The sequence below is a fragment of the Artibeus jamaicensis genome, unplaced genomic scaffold, assembly GCF_021234435.1.
Source record: "Artibeus jamaicensis isolate MK-2021 breed Jamaican fruit bat unplaced genomic scaffold, CSHL_Jam_final contig_1016, whole genome shotgun sequence".
Classification (NCBI taxonomy): Eukaryota; Metazoa; Chordata; class Mammalia; order Chiroptera; family Phyllostomidae; genus Artibeus; species Artibeus jamaicensis.
Window position 1 is genome coordinate 5,981,221 of NW_026521195.1, and position 20,144 is coordinate 6,001,364.

A 20,144-nucleotide genomic window follows, 5' to 3' on the forward strand; every position below is an offset into this window, starting at 1 on the left:
GCCAGGGCTACTTTTGCTCTTTAACAATGTCAGTGAATACATAGTTCCAATATGTATAGTTCACATCATATAGAAATACGCCGCAAAGGCCTTCGAAATCCGTGAATCAAAGATGAGGAAAGAGAGCACCCCCAGGGGCAGGATCGAAAGGTCAGTATTCAAAGGTGGGCGGGGCCAGACCCAAAGCTAGGAAGGGCAGAAATATTTAACGAAGAAGTAAGACAAATTGAAAGGTAAGAGTTGAAGTCAGGAGACCCCTTTAACTGAAGGTGAACTCAGGAAATGTGCCGATGAAGCGCAGACGGGAGACAGAAGGCCTTGCCGGAGTGGAAGGGCAGAATTTCTCAGACGCTCAATGGGGAGTGCCCCCTGGTGGCCAGATCAAATCGTGTCGACTGCGGTCCTTCAGTGGACTTGGCACCCTACTGTGTCACTCCCTGGGAGTCCTTGGCTCTGAAATGCTTCAGAGATCCCCAGAAACGTCTAATAGCCTCTGCAGCATTCCAGATACATTATGTCAGAAAGGTAGTAATAATCCACATTAGGAAGGGTTGCCACGCGGATCCTGAAAACACCCCTGTGAGATGGGCGTTTTCAGTCCTTCCACTGAATAGATGAGCAAAGGAAGGCTCAGAGAGGGTAGGCACTTTACCGAATGCTGCGTGCTTCATTGTAATGTCAGCTGGGGGAAGCACGGCTCTGCTTTCTGTGCTTTGGAGGAGAATGCCTTTTCAAAAACGTATTGAGGGCCAGTGACGTGCCAGGCACTGCTCTAGGCCCTGGGCAACAGTGAACATAATGGTCAAAAACCCCAGCCCGCACAAGGCTTCGTTCAGTGGTAAAAAGATTCCCAAAGCACGTCAGAGGATGGTAAGTGTTATGAGAGAAAATTCGGGGCTGCGGGGTGCCCTTGCTCAGCCCCATATTGATAGCACCTAGGCCAGCCTTTCATTAAAGGGGCCACGGCCTCCCTGGTACAGCGATAGCATCCCCCTTACACGAGCCCAAGGTCAAGTGTGCTGGAGGTCCCAGCAGCTTCTTCTGAGCCAGGCGAGCGACTTGAAGGGGAAACCAGAAACTCATTCCTCGGTGCCTCCTCAGGAGAGCTTTCTTGCCCTTGCACATGTAACTTCTCTGTGTCTCTTCAATCTCCTTCCGTCCCCTTCCTGCACCCTGGTTTAAGCCAATCCCCCCTCCCCCGATACCTCCCTCAGGGAGTCCTACCCTCCCTGCCCAGGAAAAAGATGGGGGCCTTTTACCAGCTCTTGATGGGCTCCAGGGAGGGCAAGAGCAGACCCCCACATTCCAGGCTTCTCAAGCATGAGACTCAGGTCATCTTCTCTGCGGTTAGGAAATGTGCCGTAAATACCATTGTTATCCAAGGAAAACGCCGTCTAGCATGTTCCTCCTGGTTATGTGGCTTCTACCGTGCCTTGTAGAGATGATGTGATTACATATTGGAGAATTTGACTCCATTCTGGGCCTCCTTGGAGACAGGGAGGACAACCAGGTGGGCCGAGATGTCTCTTTGAGCCATCGGCTGTGAAAACTGCAGTTCCCCCAAGAGGTGTTTTCGAATTCCTAAATCTCTCCCAGGCACAGCAGTGCTGGGGGCTGAAAAGCTGGGGGCAGAGAAGACGCATTTCCGACTCACAGTGTCCTACCCATAAGGACTTGACTCCGAGTTTTCTGGCTTTACTTTTCGGTGTCTTTCCATGAACTCCCATTCAACCGCCTCTAGCAACCCTTTCAGGTGTGCCGCACTGGCCCCTGGACTTCACCACAGCATGTAGCAGTGACTCCATGCAGTTTGGAAGGGACACACCAGTTCTCATTCAGGGACAGCACATCCGACCCCTACCCATTATCACAGCTGGTGGGGGAGAGGTGCCACCAGCATTTACTGGGTAGAATTCAGGGAGGGTCCTAAACACCCTACCCACACCCAGGACAGCCCCCCACAGCCAACAAGGTCTAAGGTTGAGAAACTCCGCCCTCAGCGTTGCCTTGCCCTCAGATGCCCGCTCTCTAACTGCTAATCACGTACCAGCATTTCACTGCCTAAACAAGGAAAAAAGAAAAGATGCAACCAATTTGTTCTATATAAACAATCTTTGTTTTTTTTAAGAAATAATCCAATTAGGGAGAAAGATAAAACCCTCCAAAATGTGTTTAATGTTTTTAAGTTATTATTCATTTCCTAAATTATCCCCGCTGCCTGGTTGCCATGGGAAATAAAGCATGAATTCCTCAATGAAGCACCAGGGTCCCTGGTCCACAGACTGGGGGAGTAGGCGGGACTTACCAGCTTGCCCCTTCCCCCTCTGGCAGGGGCACAGCTCACTTAATATGAGAGGCTTGTAGGGAGGGCTGCCGCCCTCCTGTTCTCTCTGGCCTGCTTCTGCTGCAAATCCCATCTTTGGATCTTTGTTCCTCGGTTAATGCTTGGCCAGCCTCTGGGTTTGGCTGCTCTGCCTAGGTTGGGATGGCTCTCATTTTAATTAATAGCAGAAAAAACCCTCGTCTGATTCCCAGGGCCTTGTGCTAAAGGGTGTGCCAGCGAATACGGGGGTGTTCCAATTTACCTGTCTTTGAGCCCAGAAACATGACGGGGATCCTCTTACTCAGGTAGCCCACCGTAAGGGTTAGGAAAGAATTCAGGGAGTGGAAGGGGCTGGGGAATTACCCCTGGGTCAGGAATAGTCTCTCGTGCCTCGGTAGGACAGGCAGGGACACAGCCTGACCATCGGCGAAGATGAGGTTAAATGCCACAGCATCGGATCAGCGGAGGCCCAGGACAAGCACTGGCGCTCCTGCCGGGAGGAGGGAGAGGTGAACCCCCAGGACCTGCCTGCTTCAGCCCTGTGGGGGAGTCACTGCGCTGTCACTGCCTGGCCCTGGGACTGTGACAGCCCCACAGTCTCCACTGGGAACCAAAATTCCCAAGGAGGACGCATTGTCTTTTGAGGAATTACCAGAGAATAAGCCTCACACATTAGGATTCTACACACTCAAGATCTTTTTTTTCTTTTTCAGTCCTCACTCGAGGATATGTATTATTGGTTTTGGAGAGGAAGGGGGAGAGAGAAACGTTGATGTGAGAGAGCAGTATCAGTTGGTTGCCTCCCACACACACCCTGGCTGGGGATCAAACACACTACTTTTGGTGCCCAGAACAACGCTCCAACCAACCGAGCCATCTGGCCAGGGCCATCCTCAGGACCTTTGGAGAAAGGCCGGCTTTGACCAGTGGCGAGTACTCTCAGACACAGTCTAGGAGGAAGGCAGTCTTTCCATAAATATGTCTGAGACCCCAAGAGGTCCCTTGTCACGGTAAAGAGGACACACCCTAAGGTGGAGTTCTTGTTCTCAAAGGCAACCCCCCTGGGAAAAGCAGAATATAGATCCTCACAGTGACATTGCTAAGTGTCAGTGACGCTGCTCCAAGCCCTAAGCACCCCGGGTGCTGCCCGCAGGGTCACATTCCGGTCAAGGCTTCTGCGACCGCTGGCTACAGTCGGGGGTGTGCCTGGGCCTTCCTCAAAGGACCCCTGCCACAACACACCAACAACGCCTTCATTTTACCCTGATGGCTCTTCAACCTAAAACGCAATGTATTCCAAAATGCCTCGTGGCATACCTTGTATTTCACTACTGGCTTCCCCTCGGTCTGAATTAATGTTTTTACCAGGGTTAGTGGTACCCTGGATGGTATTTCACGGAAGTGTGATAGATCTTTGTTGAAACTAGGCTTTTATGATGCCTAAAATTTCGATGACGATCCCAGCATTAAACAAATACCAAAGGCCCTGCCCTAGAAAACTGCAAATGGCTAAGACACAAGTTAATACTCTAACTAGCGAGCGATGGGAGCTGCCCTTTTCGCTTCAGAGGGACGCAGGGCGTCCACGGGGCCAGCCCCTGGCTCTGCACCCCGCCCCCACACACACACATGCAGGCCTTACCATTCTCAGGCACTGAGGGACAGTCCCGCCACCCCATCCTGGTCGTTCTTGACCAGCTTTGTGCACCAGATGCACCTTCCACCCGGGGACCCAGAGACCCAGCCTCTGTACCAGCCCCACGTGCAGGGAGGAGCTGCCTTCACACCAGGGCTCTTCTGGCAACACAGCCGCTGGGGGAAGAGGGGCAGACAGGCCTGAAAGAAAGAGTAAAGGACTGACAGTGGCCACAAGAACTCCTCTTCTCTTTCTTTAAACCGTAAGCCTAGCAGCAGCACTCCCAACGGGTCCCCTCGTGTGACCCGAGCCACAGCCACCCCACCCTCGCACAGGCAATAACACCAGAGAGAAGGGACCATGGCATCACGGGTTTCCCAGCTGCCTGTCACCGCACCCGACTGGCCCTTGCCCTGCTCAGCAGACCTGCCTGCTCCACTGGACTTTGCCCTTTACCGACCTGGTTCAGTGGGAGCCACTGCCAGAGTGACAGGGGGACAGCGGGGGAGGGACGGGAAGTGGGAGAAGGCTCAGAGGGAGGGCACGCCTGTGGTCTCGCCCTGAGGTGTGTGCTGGGACCCCAGCAGGCAGTCTGTGGGAGAGGGAGGAAGCAGGGTGCAACAAGACCTAGGCGGCTTACCCCCCAGCGGGAGCTGCAGGTGAGTCCCGGGTCCAGGGGCGGGGCCAACGCCAGTCCCTCCAGGTATCAGAGCAACCAGGGCGTGGAGGTAAGAAGGGGGACAGTGCCGTCCCCAGGCTGAAAAGACTTCGGCCACTGAGCAGAGGAATGAGGGAGAAGACGCCTCTTAGGGAAAGGGGACTCGTCGGGGCCAGGCGGGTGTCAGGGTCCCAGCCAAGCTATCTGAAGTTCATTACTGGGGAGCAACAAGGGGGCAGAAGGGAGGCTGTGGCCCAAAGGGGCGGGGCAGGGAGCCAGCTCCCTGGGGCACAGAGGGGATCCACAGCGCAGGGAGGAGGCTGAAGGTCTCAGTCAGTGCCGCTGGGTTGGGCTGAGACGAGCAGTGACACTTACAGAAAGGAAACAATCACAAAAAATACAGAGACAAAAAGAAAATAGAGGAAAAGAAGCCCAGTGCTGGGAAGTGGGATCTTGGAAAAAGCTGGAGCTAGGGGCTCCATGTGGAGTCCGGAAAATGGAAGCAAAGGCCAGGGGTTTGGGATTCATCGAGTATGTGACCACAGGGACACCTCCCGGGAACAGGACACCAGGTGTGTCACCGGGACTTCAACGGCAATGATAAGCCTGTGGTTTCTCAGCCTTGGGATCCACTCAGGCGTACCGAGAGATAATATATTTTTCTTCCATGACAAGAAAATTGAATCTCTCTTTCAGTCTAACTGATCTGAGGTATAAGTGAAAAATAAGACTGCTCCATCACCTTCAATCTTCCTCTTCGCTCCGAGATGGGGCCTATTATTTTCCTTTATTTTTTCGAGCATGAAAGGCGTGCTAATGAACACCACATCACTCACTCCCCTCCGAGGTTTGGGACAGCCTGGATTTTGTGTCTCGGCCACAGCACGAAAGTGGAATTGCCTCTGGGCTGGGTGTGCTGTGAGCGGGCAAGACAGGGGGCACCTGAGAGATGAGAAGAAATAAGCCCCACAGGTCCTGCGTCTGCAACTGATGTTCAGAAAGGCTCCGGACGACCTCGCCTTGGGTGCTCACCACCTTTCCTTTCAGGTGCCTTTTGAACTCACCCCAAAACATGAGAATGGAGCACATCTGCTATTTAGGGCTCAACAGATAAGCTTCACTGGGCCGTGCAGGGACACGGTATGCTGGCCTGCCCCCTCCAGTGGCTGCCAAGTAGGTGGGGAGGCCGGCAGTTCATCAAACAGTAGAGCCCTTCACTCACCACATCCTGTCTGGGCCTTGGCACGGACGAGTGGGTCAGACCTGGGTGTCATAACTTAGAAAGAAGGATTTGTCATCGACAAATCCTGAATGCTCTCTGCGCCCCCCAGAAACTTGGCATTTCATACCATTGCCAGGAGAACGGTATGAAATGCTTGCAGAGCCCATTGTGAGGGATGCTCTGGTCCTTGCATCCTCCACCTGGGTCCAGATCGGGGGAGGCTCTGCCCTCGCCCAGGCCAACAGCTGGAGAAAGAAGTCAACTCCTAAGGCACGCCCCCAAAGTCTGACTCTAAATTTCTAGGGGCTCAGAAAGAGGGGACACACAGGCATTCTTCAAGGGCCATGCCAACTGGAAAATCAGGGCGGGTCCCCGGAAGTGCCAGCCTTCTGCCAGAAGGCAGGGTCCCACATAAGGGCCCGCATGGGTGGCCACATCCCAGCGCATGTGACATAGCCACCCTCTCTGTTTTCCAGGCCAGCTGAATGCGGACGTGACCTACAGGCAGCTCTACTCCTTCCTCAGCTGTCTTCAGGTGAGTGGCCACCGACTGGTTCCGAAGCTGCGCTCCCCTCCCCGCCACGCAGTTGGTTCTCTGTAACCAAAGTGGTGCCTTTCTGCCCTCAGGTCAGCCCCTGCCACGGCTGGATGTCTTCCAACAGGACTCTGCGGGCCCTCACTTCCAAGGTAGGGCTGTCACAGGCCTTTTGATGACATTTCGGATCATCCCTGTCCTGTGTTGCTGTGGCGTTTGCAGCTGGGGTGGGGTTTTGGCAGAGGAGCCACCTCCAGGCTGGTGAACAGACATCGAACTCCTGGAGGGCAGGGGTGGGGGCAGGGGCGGGGGTCTGGGGGAGGCGAGGGAAAACGGGGTGCCCTGTCTTGCTCCTTCTGCCCCCTCCGGGCCTGTCGCTTCTTCTCCTGTGTCTGTCAGTCACTCTGTGTGTGTGTGCCCATCTCTCCAGTGTGCGTGCATGCGCAGGTGCACACATACCCCATTGAAAGGCAGCCCCAGGTGTGGGGGTGCAGGCTGAGAGCAGTGAGCAGGGTGAGGGCCTGTATCTGAGTTCTCCCAAGTTCAAGGACTGGGCCCTCCAGAGCTTTCCACTCTCTCTACAGAAACCTATGGGTCGTGCAGTTCCTTCACAGATCATGAATAATCTCTTCATAAAAGATTTCAGTTTTTTTACAAATACACTTCCATTTTTTAAAAACCTTGGAGAACATAAAAAAAAGCACAAAGGACAATAACAAAAAATCACCCCAAGTCCCACTACTCAGAGTTAATGCATGCACATGTTCTTCCAATATTACTTTAACAGATGGATATTTTGAGGGTTTTGCCTACATGATGTCAGAATACACAGATTGCTCTACGCCTTCCGACCTGCATACACGGTTCCTCCACATTGTAATTCTGCCGTCATTTTAGAGTACACTCCGCATGCATGAACCATGATTTAGTTCATCCCTTGCAGTTGGACAAGGAAGGGTTCCAATGTTTCACGGTGATGAATAGCATTGTGATGAACCTCAGTGTGTGTGTATGTCGCTATACACCAGGTCTATTTCCTTAAGACAAATTTTTAGAAAAATTATTGGGTCAAAGAGCATACCATGTTTAAGGGTTTGCTCCGTCCTGCTGAACCGCTCTCCAGAAAGGTTACACAAATTGACGTCCTGCACCGCCTCTCCCCCAGCACTCCTCGACATTATCGGGATTGTTCATCTTTTCTGCACCGACCCCACAGGGGAACACGGGATCTTATTACTTTCATTTGCTCTGATTTGGCTGCTAATGAATTTTAACAGTTTGTACGCTGGTTGGCCATTTGTGCATGAATAGAAATTAATGTGCCGAGCTGCTCTGCGCCTTGGGGTGGGTTTGGGGACCCTTTGTTCTGCCTGAACCGGCTCACTAGGTTTCACAGAATTCTCCCTCTTCCCTTTGCATTCAGAGAGCAGCACAACTCTCCAGTGTGCTGAAAAGAATCGCAGCCACTGAGAAATTTCCAAACTTCAAACTTTTCCACCTGGATTTTGACTTCCAAGAAAGTAAGTGTTGCTTGGTTTCGGTAATGACACCAGACAAAAGCAGCAGCCACATTTACAGACTGCCCTGGGGTGGGAGGTGGCAGTAGGGGGGTGGGGATAGAGGCCAGCAGGGAGAAGACTGGGCAGGGCCTGCCACAACCACCCTGACCCACGAAGTAAGATGAAGCGTGACTGGGCTGAGGGCAGAGGCAGTGCCCGTCACAGCGGGCACTGAGTTGATTCCCTAGGGACTCAGTAACAAGGTGGACTCCAGGCCCCACACAGAAAGAAGCTAATCAGAGTCACTGTGGGAGGGACCTCAGATTCGCCTGTGGCAACGTGGACCATGCCCATCCCAGCTTCCTGGAAAGACATTATTCTTCCTTTGCTGGCATTCTGTCCAAACACGGGGGTCACTGAGAAGTGGCCACGAGAAGCAGGCACGATTCCTGGAGCAACAACCGCTTTCTCCTTCCATCTGGACTCTGAAAAACTATTGTTTATGGGCTTTGATCCCTCCATCCTCATTTCCACTGCTAAGTCATTGTTGTACCAGAGAAAAGCATCCTATAGACTGACTGCCCTGGGAGATGACGCTAATGATGAGCTTGATAGAGCAGGCAAAGGATAGACGACCTGTTGTCCTGAGGTGACCTCTCTGCCTCCCCACCACCGACGCTGCCCCCCCCACCCCCAGCAGTGGGGGCGAGGCAGAGGGGCCTTCATGAACTACCGAATATCACATCAGCTGACATGTTTGGCATTGCAGACTCTAGTCCTTCAATTCCAAACATCTTTTCGACAAGACCAATCCCCCTTAACTAGATTTTCTGGCCAGGTGACATATTTCTCTCATGGGGGAGGGACGTGCTGATGAATAGCCTCTCATTAAAACACAGAGCTAAAGACTCATTAATGAATTCCTGCTGTAAACAAATGTACTGCCAAGTGATCTTTGATCATCATCAACCTGGAATATAGATAAAGTTATTAAAAATATAATAACAGCTACCATGCACAGGGGACTTTTTCATTTTCCAAGGTAGCCTCTAGCTCTGTGCTTTATTATCTTTGGGATTACAGGCAATTCCCTGAACATTTCTGAACTCTCCCTTCCAGATGTGAAAATGAGAAGACCCTATCTACATAAAAAATCTTTGCCACGATTCCATGAAATAATGTGTGATCCTCCTAAATGCCGTGCCTGGCATGTTGCTGGTCCCAAGAAGAGTCCCATTTCTGTCACACCCTTGCTCCTCAAGGTGTGGTTTGGGACTAGCCACATCCATTCCACCTGGGGGCTACTTATAGATGCAGAACCCCAGGCCCCACTCCTAACTGGGGCCTGGGAATCTGCATTTTAGCACATCCACAGGTGATCTATATGCACATTAAAATTTAATAAATGGGGATCCATAGAGCCCCAGTGAGTCATCAGGCTTTTACTAAGTCCCACTTATGTTGGGTGGGTGCTGGGAATATAGCTGTCACCAAAACAGCACAGTCTGTATCTTCCTGAAGGGTCTAGACCAAAGCTGGCTGGTGTCCTGCTGGTGACCTCCGTGCCTGCCGGCCCCTTCTCATCCCCACAGCGGCAGTGCTGTGGTCCCCTGGGTGTGAGAAGCTGCAGCTTCCTGGCGAGGCACGCGGGCTCAGGCTCCCCACTTTATTAAGCTCAATGTCTAGTTCCCTTTGTTCCCATCTCCCATGAATAATTAGCTGAATGCCAAGAGTAACATCATGACAGAGCACATTGCAATCACGGCCCTGTCCCCTGAGGGTGGCACAGGAGCGATCTGTTCCCCATTCTGACAGCCTCGGTCAGGCCCTGAGAGGTGATCAATCGCTCCTCTCCCAAGGCTCTCTCTGCCTCTTGCTGACTCGCCCTCCAACTCATAATGAACAAAACAGAGGTAGCAAGTCTTCCCTGCTTCGGGGAAGGGCAGGGGAGCGATTACCGTCCTCTATCCTGGCCTGCGCCACACCTCCCAGAGAGGAGGGAACAGGCCACCTGGCTGGCAAGGTGCCACTTTGACACTGACCGTTGAAATACACCACCTGCCCTCCTCCACTTCCACAGGCAAGTCCTTTGGAATAAACCCAACCCTTAGATCCCCCAAGTGTCTGTTGGTAAAACAGCCCACCACATCCTGGTGCCAAGCAGGATTCTAATCTCTCCCTTTAAATGTCTGAGAGAGTTGCTATTCATCAAGGAACCACCAGGGGTCATCTGGCATCTTCTTCCACAACCTCTATTGCCTCGTGGAGAAGCTGGTCATTAGCAGAGTCTGTCTGACTTGGCAGATGAAGAAAACACATTATGACCAAACCCCAAGAGACCTGTGTTTACCTATTTTAAATTGCAGTCCCAGGTGGGCAGGAAACCCACCGACTAACCTTACTACCCCTGCGGACCCCCCCCCCCCCTCAACTCACTCAGGGAAGAAGCAGAGACCACTGTCTGGCATTGCAGTTTTTACGAGGTGGCCAAATTTCACCCTGAGATACGCAAACTAGGAAGGGTCCCTCTGTCTGGCACTCACCACAATATAGGTGAGACCGTTAACTCCCGCCTGTGTTACTGACTCTACTTCTAAGTGTTAATACTGATGTCTGCAAATACATGATGGCCGGTAACCTTTGCCAACACAGTGATCATGTGTGAAAAGGATGTTTTCCACTGTGAATAGACAGATTGTAGCCTTGGTGACCTGTGGCATGTCTTTTAGTACCTAGCAGAGAATTTCATATAAGCCAGGTCTTCCGAAGGCTGAATTCCCTCGTAAGGCCTGACTAATGAAGAGGAGAGGGGGTGAGGAGACAGAGGACTATGCTATCACTGATGTCCTTCAGAAGCGAGGGAGTCAGGTCATCACAGAATGTGGGCCTCTCCCACTGCCCCCACCCTGAGGTGTACCCCGCAACCTTGCAAAACTCAGCAACTCAATATCCCTTTTCTTTCCCTTAGGCTTTGGTTGCACAGTTTTCTCTTCAGAATCCCTACCTCCTGGGATCACTCAGCTGCTCCAAGGAGAATAGGAATGACTATCTCTTCTCGTTTTGGAAAACAGTCACAAATTCTGATGGCTGGATTATGTTCATTTGTTCCATCACAGATTACATCCATCCCCATCTCTGCTTCTCTCTAGGAGCCAGGATTTTTAGTGTGGTCATTAGTGATGCACACCAAAAATTTAAATCAAAATGGAAAGAGCCCAGACTGACTTTAGGCCTGGGTGCCAAAATTGAATTGCAATGGAGGAAAACTCAGGTATAAGTGAGTCTGAGTGTTTTAAAATCGGGCTCCTAGTAAACATCTCTCTCCAGGTACACGATCTTCACTAAAATGGTGTGTCCCCAGTAGGGCTTCAGTTTGCTTTCTGCGGCGAGTTTCCCACATTTCCCAATCGTGGTCATTCTTTTGGAATTTTCTTTTGGCCATTGAAGACACAGGTTTGCATTCAAGGTGTCACTCAACCTTCTCTGCAAGTGTGGCGAGACAGAAAGTGTCCTAAGAGACTGCGTGGGGGACCGGTTCAGGTCCCCCTCTTCAACACAGTCTTCACGTTTTATTCCTGCAACTCCGCACCTTCCCAGCAGGCTCTGTCTGCGGTTCTCACTGAGCTCGGCTCCTGCTGTCTTCTTAGCCTGGGAATTTAACAGCCAGTCGGGATTTTCTTTCATTCTTTCTTTTCTTTCTCTTTTTAACATTTGTATCACATTAGGCAAACCACCCTAAAAGTAAAGGGAGAAGTGGGAGAAAGGACAGCGAGAATGTGGGTGAAGTAAAGGAGCAGAGGCGGAAGGGAATCCGAGTCACCTCTGAAGTCACAGAGAGGACTGGGACACTGACCTCTTATGAGACAGCTGGGTGGGGGGACTTAATGGACCCTGTGGGACTGCTAGGTGACAATGAGGTTAACACTACAAAAGAAGAGAAGCATCAGGGGGGGTGACCAGGGATGACACTGGCTCTGCGTTTGAAGAAACACTTCCAAGTGCCTGGTGTTCTCTGAACGGTCACTTACTGTCCAGATTGGAGGTGGCTCAGAGAGAGAGTCAATATAAAGTTATAAAGTAGAAAAAAGAGTAGGAGACTGACCCATCCTCTTGGACACGGAGGAGAAAGAAGAGCTGAACCCAGCACGGGTGGGTGCACAGCAGGTGCCCAGGACCTGCTGCTGCAGCCTTTGATCTCTTGGAGGGCGGCCACAGCCCACAGGAGCTGTGAAGAGTCAGGTCCAGAGCAGCCAGAACTGAACCTGCTGCAGAAAGTCTGATTCCAAGGTCTCTCCTTCAAAAACAAGCAAAGCAGCCAGGCACACTGAAGACAAGCCAGGCAAGCTTCTCCAGGGCTCTGCCTTTTGCAGGGTACCGACGGCCAGGGGCAGGTGCTGAGGTCTGCAAGCCAGCTCAGCAGAACCAGCCTGTGCCAATGTTCCCGTGGTTTTGGCACCCTTCCAGCTCTGAGCTTCCCTGCAGCAGGGCAGACAGGTTCCACTCCTCCAGTGGGAGGCGCCATCCGACAGCACGAAGCTATGTCTCCCTTGGGACCCCCTGTGGAGAACACAATGGATGTTGTCCTCGATTTGAGCTTCCCAAGAAATGCAAAGGCCACTTTCCGACAGCTTCCAACAACCTCCCAGATGCAAAATATAAAAGACTGTCTCCGTGGCAGCCATCCTGCCAGGGGGGACGCCAACACGCATAGGAGGCTCCGTGTCAGGGGCTGCAAACCAGCAGCAGGGTCTCTTTCCTGAGCTCGGAGAAGGACAGCAGGATTTACAGCCCCTCTGGGGACAGGGATTGGGTAGCAGGTGCAGATGGCATGTTGTGATCTTGGGACTAATTATAAAAGCAGCGTAATATCGATTCAGCTCTGGGAAAGTCCAGCTTCTTTTGTCCAATCAAAGACCCCCTGTAGGATTTCCCCTGGGGCAAGAGAGGGAGACGCCTTTACTTGGGTTTCCCGTGGGGGAAAGAGGGACAACCTGGAGGAATCGTGGCTGTGCCTGCTCCCCTGTCCCGGTGCCGGGGAAGTGGGGACATGGGCCGCTCCAGGGGGCAGTGGGTTTCACGTTTTTCTCCCCAGAGGCTCTCTAAGATTTGAAATTTCCTACGGAAGGACAGTTTTATTGCTTTTCATCACTTTGGGGCTCAAACTATTTCCTCTGTAGCCCTATTCACTCTAACTGTGATGTTGAGATAATTTTACCTAATCACATTTCAGACGAACTGTGATTTTTTTTGTGGTGACGGTTGGCCACGTGCAGGCAGCATCCAGCAATGGCGGCCCCTGGAAGGCGACATTGAAATGTCTGATTTCCCCTCCTGCCCCCACAATCCTGTCCCACTGGCCCCTGGGAAACGAGATGGACTGCAGCGGGTGCCGAATACCCGGGCACTTGCCTTTCCTCGCTGTGCAACTACATTTACCCAACACTCGCACAGTGCTCCTCCTGAGTCAGGGGAAAAGGCAAACCGCACACGGGAAGATCATTTCTGCCCAGAAAGCCCCGAGCCCAAGATAATGGCCCAGGCAGCCAGGCCGGGTGGCCACAGCTCAGGAGGGCAGTGGGCGGCTCTGACAACGTTGCACACTCTGTCCCTGCTCCCCAACTGCTGCAGTGGCAGTGCGTCACTAACCCTCTGGCTGTGTCTGTGCCCTGCAGTTACCAAGAAGTGGCAAGAGAGAGGCGGGCAGCCCTGGCAGCTCATCGAGCCCGTCGATGGATTCCACCCCAACGAGGTGAGCATGTCCACACAGTGGTTGCTGAACACAAGCTGTTAGGGTTTGGTTTTGTTGTTTTGTTTTGTTTTGAAATCTCACCTAATGATATGTTTAACGTAAGAGAGAAGGAGAGAAACATGGATGTGAGAGAGAAACATTGATCCGCTGACTCTTGTACATGCCCGGACTGGGACTCAAACCCACAACATTCAGGTGGACAGGACGATGCCCCAAGCAAGGCTGTTACCTTTTTTAATATAATTATGCATGCCAGAAATTATCTGAGGCGATGTACACAGGTGCTTTAATAAAAGATTCAGTGAAAATTGAGTGAAAGGAAAACAAGGTAGAAATGGCTTCTTGGCTTAATGTCCGCAATTCATATTCATGTAGCGTGTGCAGGGAAGTTCTGAAAGGTGTCGGTAAGCACCTGCAACATCAGCTCTGGGCTTTTCAAGGGCAAAGGGGCATAAGCAGCGGACTCCATAAGATAAATGATTCCAAGTACACACAAAAAAATCAGAAGTTTTCCTGAAAGTGAACTCTGTAAGAAATCTTTCCCATGGAACCTTCTAGGAAAGACACCGGGAAAGAAAAGCAAGGGGGTGGACAGCAGAATGCCGTCCCTTCCTGCCTCGGCCTCGTCCACTACCCTGGCTGCAGCCAGGGAACCTTCACTTCTATCTGTAACACATACTGGACTGACTCATGATGTGTCTTTATTAAAAATAATATTAGAAGAAGGACTTCCAGTCAAGATGGAGGCATAGGTACACATGCCTCGCCTCTGCACACAACTATAGCAAAAAATACAGCTACACTACAAGACAAATATCACCCAGAATTGTCAGAAAATTCAGCCATGTGGAAGTCCAACAACCAAGGATTTAAAGAAGCCACATTCATCCAGACGAATAGGACACCCCGAGGGGCAGAGACACGGCGTGGAGGTCCCCTGCCTCCAGCAGGGACCAGCCTTGGCCACGTGGGCCTATTTTGTCCTAAAACCTTGACCAAGAAGCAGGAAGAATCAAGTACTTGCTACTGGTTCGGCTGCTCCAATTATTTTAGGGAGACAAGTTTAATAGATGTGAACATGGGTTGTGTTGAACAGTTCAAAGTTATGATTTATACTTGATAATTTTTGAACCAAAGTATATTCACTATCAGAACTCTGCTTATATTTTTATGGAAAATAAACAAGCTTATAAAAATTCCCAATATACAGACTTATAGCTGTTTTACCTTTAATCTCAACCCCAAGATGCAGAGCGAGAATTTTGAGAACTGCCTTTTCCAGTGTAAGGGTGGCAGGAAGGAAGTACAAGCACCAGGTGACTGGTGGGATCTGGCAGGGAGGCCGGAGATGACACACGGAACTGGGTGGCTGGGTGAAAAGGTGTCAAAACCACATACCAAGAAACTCAGCGGAAGGACATGAGAGCTGAATTAGAGCTGCCTGCACAGTACCCAGGTGGGGCTCTCACAACAGCCGTTGGGTCAGACGCCGCATGGGCTCTGAGCTCAGCAGAGGGGTCTGGCCTGGAGGCAGGTTAGGGAACCACCAGCTTCCAGTGAAGAGCTGGAGACATTTGGGGAGATGACATTGGCCCAAGTCGTCAAATTGTGAAGGAAAGTAAAGATCCCAGAAGATTAAGACTGAGAAGTGTTTTCATTATTGGTTGTTACATACGGCATACTTCGAACAGCACACATTTCATACCTCACAGTTCCTGGGGCCAGGAATCCAGGCACAGCCCAGCGGGGTGTTCCACCCCAGTGTCCCCCACGGCCCCAAGCTGTAAGCAAGGTGTCTGCTAGTGCTGGGCCTCATGGTGTGCTAGACCGGGGAGGGATCTGCCTCTGAACTTACATGCATATATTGGTGGGATTTAATTCCTTGAGGCCTGTTGAACGGAGGGTCTCAGTTCCTAGCTCGTTCATGGTGAGGAGCCACCATTAAAAGCAAGTGACAGGTCCTGCCACAGTTAAAGGAGAGGGACTATACTGGCGTGACTGCAGCAAGGCGGGAATTGCAGCTCTTCACAGAACTCACTGGAACCAGGGCCTATGAGAGCCTTAGGTAACGCTGGTGAGAGCAGGTGTAGCAGAGAGTTGGGCATACCAGTCAGACTGCTGACAAAAATGCAAAGAAAGTTTGACTTAGGAAACAAAAATGATATGGCCAAGACCCAGACTCAGATCTAGGACGTGTGCAAAATGCAGCAAGTCAACCTTTTCAAGCAGCCGCTTTTCAAAGTCTCTGCAAAGTTAAGCACCTGAAGAGGCACTTAAAAGATCTCTGGGCCTGAAATCAGAACACGGTAAACAGGAAACGTGGGAAGAGCCACAGACACACGTGAAGGCCAGCTTCCTGGGCTGCCCCAGGACCACCCAGCTGAACATCTCGACACCGCCTGTCCTGGTGGCTTTGCCCAGCACAGCTCTACACGAAGCAACCTCCTCTCCTCTCTAGTGCCCGTAGCAACTCAAACCATCTTCCTAAAAGCCCCCTGCAAGCAAGAAATTTCCCGTGATGGCAACCGCCTCCCCTCTCTTAAGCCCTGAACCCTGTACACTGCATGAAGCAGACAAGATACATACTCAGTGGACTGGTTTTAAATAAGTTTATAGCCTCCTGGTCTTTATTTGTCTCAACAGGCAAGCCCCTGGGAACCTAAATTTCTGGACAAACTTGTAGGGTCCCTCAGAAAAACCAAGATGTTATGCCAGCAGTGACAAGGGGCCAGGGAGTCCTCAAACAGCCATCACTTTCAGCCAGCCCTGCCCACGCCTCAAGGACCAGGTCTGCTCAGTTTGCTTTATGTACCAACGAGCAAGTTTTGGTACCGATACTGAATCAGCACAGAGGGGCTGGGGCTTTAAATCTAAGTGTCTCGTACACCTTACCATGGTCAGGTGGTAAAGTTCACAGCTTTAAAAGTAAGGGGATCAGAAGTGGTCAGAAGCCCCCTGGACCGTGTTCCTGGACAGGTGAAGAGGCCGCAGAAGCCAAGCCAGGCCCGCCCGGTGGAAAGGTGACGAAGAGCATCCTACCAAGACAGCCCAGAGCCTGCATCCTGCAGGAAAGACAGATTCAGGTTGGATTTCTAACCTGGGTTTTGTAGCACCTGGAGTTGGATTCAGCAAGGATTCAATGGAACAGGGGTCAAGCCATGAAGAGCTTTTGGCCCAAACTATATAATCTGGCTCTGAATTACATTTCTTCTTTTAAAGTATTACCAAAATGCAGCTACTTTGTCAGGTTTGATTTTATGGTTGACTGACTCAAGAGCTCTATTTCAGGAGCAACATATCTATAGTTAGTTAGCCTATGAAGTGGGAGCGTGGGAGAACACCAGGTAACACCCAGCTGTGACCAGCGCCAGGCTTCCGCCCCGTCCCCGCGTGTCTCACGGACACATGGGGTGGACCTGCCTGATGTAAGGCATTTTCTTGGAGAACAAGGGACTCCCCTAGGGAAGAACTCACCATAATGTGGTCAAAGGGGGGGTTCTGTGGGAAGTGACCTCGCAGGGAGATCTGACCACAAACTTTTAACTGAGCAGGTCGTGGTGGACAGTCACACCCCAGCGTGTAACTTCTCCGTAAAAGGTTTCTCTTTCCCCTAAGCAAGCCCTGGCCATTGCCCTTGTGCATCTAGGTTCACACAGCTCTGACACAAGGGAAACCTCCCTGGAGAAAGCACAGAATCTTCTAACCGCCCTGTAACCTCGTCCCCACCTTGCCTTCTCCCACTCCCCTGGAATCTTGCTCACGTTCCCTCAGTTCTGAATGCATATACGGAACGGCCAAGCTGGTACTCGCCAGACCATTTGCGATCTTGCTACCCGGAAATTGTGTCCAAGAGATGCACATACAATCTTATAAAAATTCCCTCCAGCTTGGGATGTTTCTTACATTGAAGATAAGTCCAAATATGGGTAAGCAAGCACACGCGGCTCCCCTTAAAAGTTATTATCAGAAGGAGAGAAATTCTAAAAGCCATCAGGAGGCTGTCACCAGGGCCCAATTAAGAAAGGGCAGCAGGTCCCGGTCCCCTCACTCTGAACTCATGCCTGAATCCTGGGAAGATCAGGAGCACTGAATAAAAACAGAAAGGACGGTTTCCCCGAAATCTTCCATCAGCCAAGGGTGTGTTAGGTTGCTCTCTTTCCCCTTCTGTGAAAATTTCGAAGAGGAGCCTTCGCTGTGGACCAGCGGCCCCACCTGCTTCAGGCACCAGGGGCGTTTCGAAGCAGCAACCACAGGCAGACAGGCAGGTGGCCATGTGCTGCAGAAGCACCTGGCAGGACCCTGCAGACACGTGCCGGTGACCAGCCGATGTGGGCGTACCCAAGGAAGGGCCAGACATGTCGCGCATGGCCGTGATGCCTGGACAAACCAGCACCACCCATGGGGCAGCTGTCTGGGCCCTGTCACCGAGCCCTGTGAGAGTCCACAACAAAAGACCAGACCCACAGGGTCTAGCTCGGTTGACCGGAAGATCCCACTACACCAGAGCCCCTGCATTTGCCAGGGTTCTGCTGGACCAGAGCATATCCCACACTTGTGTGCAGCAGGGTGAGTGGCCAAGGCAGCCTCTGGACCCCACCCCCACCCGCTGTGCACTGGCGGGAGGACACTGTCTCCATCCCCGGTCCCGATGACAAGTGCTAGGAAAAGGCGTGGCAGAAATCTCCGCGGGAACAATAAATTAGCGTGCATCCATCTGATGAAACTCAGTACACCAAGTGAAACCAGTGGTATTGATCTACCTTTAGTGACACAGAAATATGTTTGTAATAAGAGCCAAGTAAATAGTAGCAGATTAAAGATGGTTATGGGCGTGATGGCTCAACTCCATGCATTTGTCAGCACTCACAGGACTGTGTACGAACTGGAGTTCACTTCACTGTGTGTAAATCACACCGCAACGGGAGGAATTGCAGAATGGAATTTACAGAGGGATCCAGTGTGTGTGTGTGTGTGTGTGTGTGTGTGTGTGTGTGTGTGCGCGCGCGCGCGCGTGCGTCCGAAAGCCTCTACACCCCGTGTTAGCAGCATCTCTCTTTATACTTGCAGATGGATTCTTATTCACTCTGTTTCTCTCTTTTTGCTCTACTGCTTTTTTAAATTTTTCTCAAAAGCATTTGGGTTGCTTTACCATTTTAGACTCTGACTGAGGGAGCCCCATCACTGCCTGGATTTGGGGAAGAGCTCGTTTGGAGTCAGGAGAGAGGAGAAGGGCAGCGCATCCCCCAGCCCCCACCCTCTGCCTGTGCCGTGTGTGGTGGGAGTTACGAGAGGAGGCTGGTTCTGGGACGATCCCCCGCAGGTGCTTGGGAAGTGGCTCTCAGAGGCATGACTGCTTAGAGTGGGTTGTTTTTATCATACATCTCTGGTTTAGTGATAGCAATGCCACTCTCACGTTAGACTCACGATATTAGTGATGCCCACTCAAATATTTGCATCCCCACTGGAGTGGCTCTCAAACCAAACAGCCACCACATGCTCAAGTCTGTGTCCTTCTACCTCTGTGCATCCCCACGCACCTGTCTCCTGCCTCATCACTTTAGACAGGGAGGTGGGTGATCGCAAAGCCTCAGCCCCACCTCACTGTTAGGAAGACAGTGTGTGGGTTCCAAGCTCACAGGCCACAGACCAACAAGAGCGACCCATAATTCTCTACAGACCGGGCAGCAGCCTCCCACGTGGGGAAAGAGCAGGTGACACAGCTGTGAGGCCCGCCCTCTACCCTCAGAGGCCCTGACCGCTGTGTGTGCCAGAAGGTCAGACCCTCCCAGAAACAGCCGCTGCACAGTCAGCCGTGTGGGGCTGTGGTGTATGTAGTGTGTGGGGTGTGTGTGATGTGTGTGTGTGGTATGTTTGACACCACATGGATATGATCAAGATTGCAGAGTTGGATGCTAGGATTTGGGGTTCAGCTCAGCAGGCTCAGGAACATATTAATACACTGGGGCTATTTAAAGCAGCGACTCAATCAATTCTCATTTTTCCAAACAACTGCTAAGTCTTGAACACAGCTGAGACCCAGAGAGTCTTTCGACCATTTTTCCCGCTGCCCCCTTGGCAGGTGAGAGAACGGAAGCCCCTGGGATGGAAGAGGCTGCCCAGCACCACCACACGGGCAGTGCCGGTCAGAATGGGGCACAGGACCTGCCTGTGGGACGACGCCCGCCTGCCCTGAACAAAGTCAGGCTGGCCGCACACATCCTCCCTGAACAATGCGTCCCCCTCTGAGACCACCGGCCTTCGCAGTTCCTGCATCATGAGCCTTAAAAGCCCCAGTGCCACCCGAGCCAGCTGGGACCTGCAGGCCTGGCCAGGCCCCACTTCTGAACTGAATGAGGGTGTTATCTGCCGAGGAAGACTGCTCATCAAAAGCATGTTCGAGATGAGACAGAGGATTGGACAATGGATTGTCCAATCACTAACATGGCGAATGGAGAGCAACCTGGTGGACAGCAATGCAGCCAGAGAGTGAGCGTCAGGCTGGGGGCCAGACACGGACCCACA

The 20,144-nt window shown here is 51.8% G+C and overlaps 1 protein-coding gene across 3 annotated transcripts in view; it reads left to right on the forward strand.

Moving 5' to 3' along the window:
• The window catches only part of AOAH (acyloxyacyl hydrolase), a 131,079-nt gene that overhangs the window by 109,119 nt on the left and 1,816 nt on the right, over positions 1-20,144 (forward strand). For all 3 annotated transcript variants that reach the window (XM_053661628.1, XM_037126482.2, XM_053661630.1), the window contains 4 exons: positions 6,316-6,374; positions 6,467-6,526; positions 7,798-7,894; positions 13,546-13,622. In XM_053661628.1, the coding sequence (XP_053517603.1) occupies positions 6,316-6,374; positions 6,467-6,526; positions 7,798-7,894; positions 13,546-13,622 (293 nt within the window). The remainder of the gene's footprint in view (positions 1-6,315; positions 6,375-6,466; positions 6,527-7,797; positions 7,895-13,545; positions 13,623-20,144) is intronic.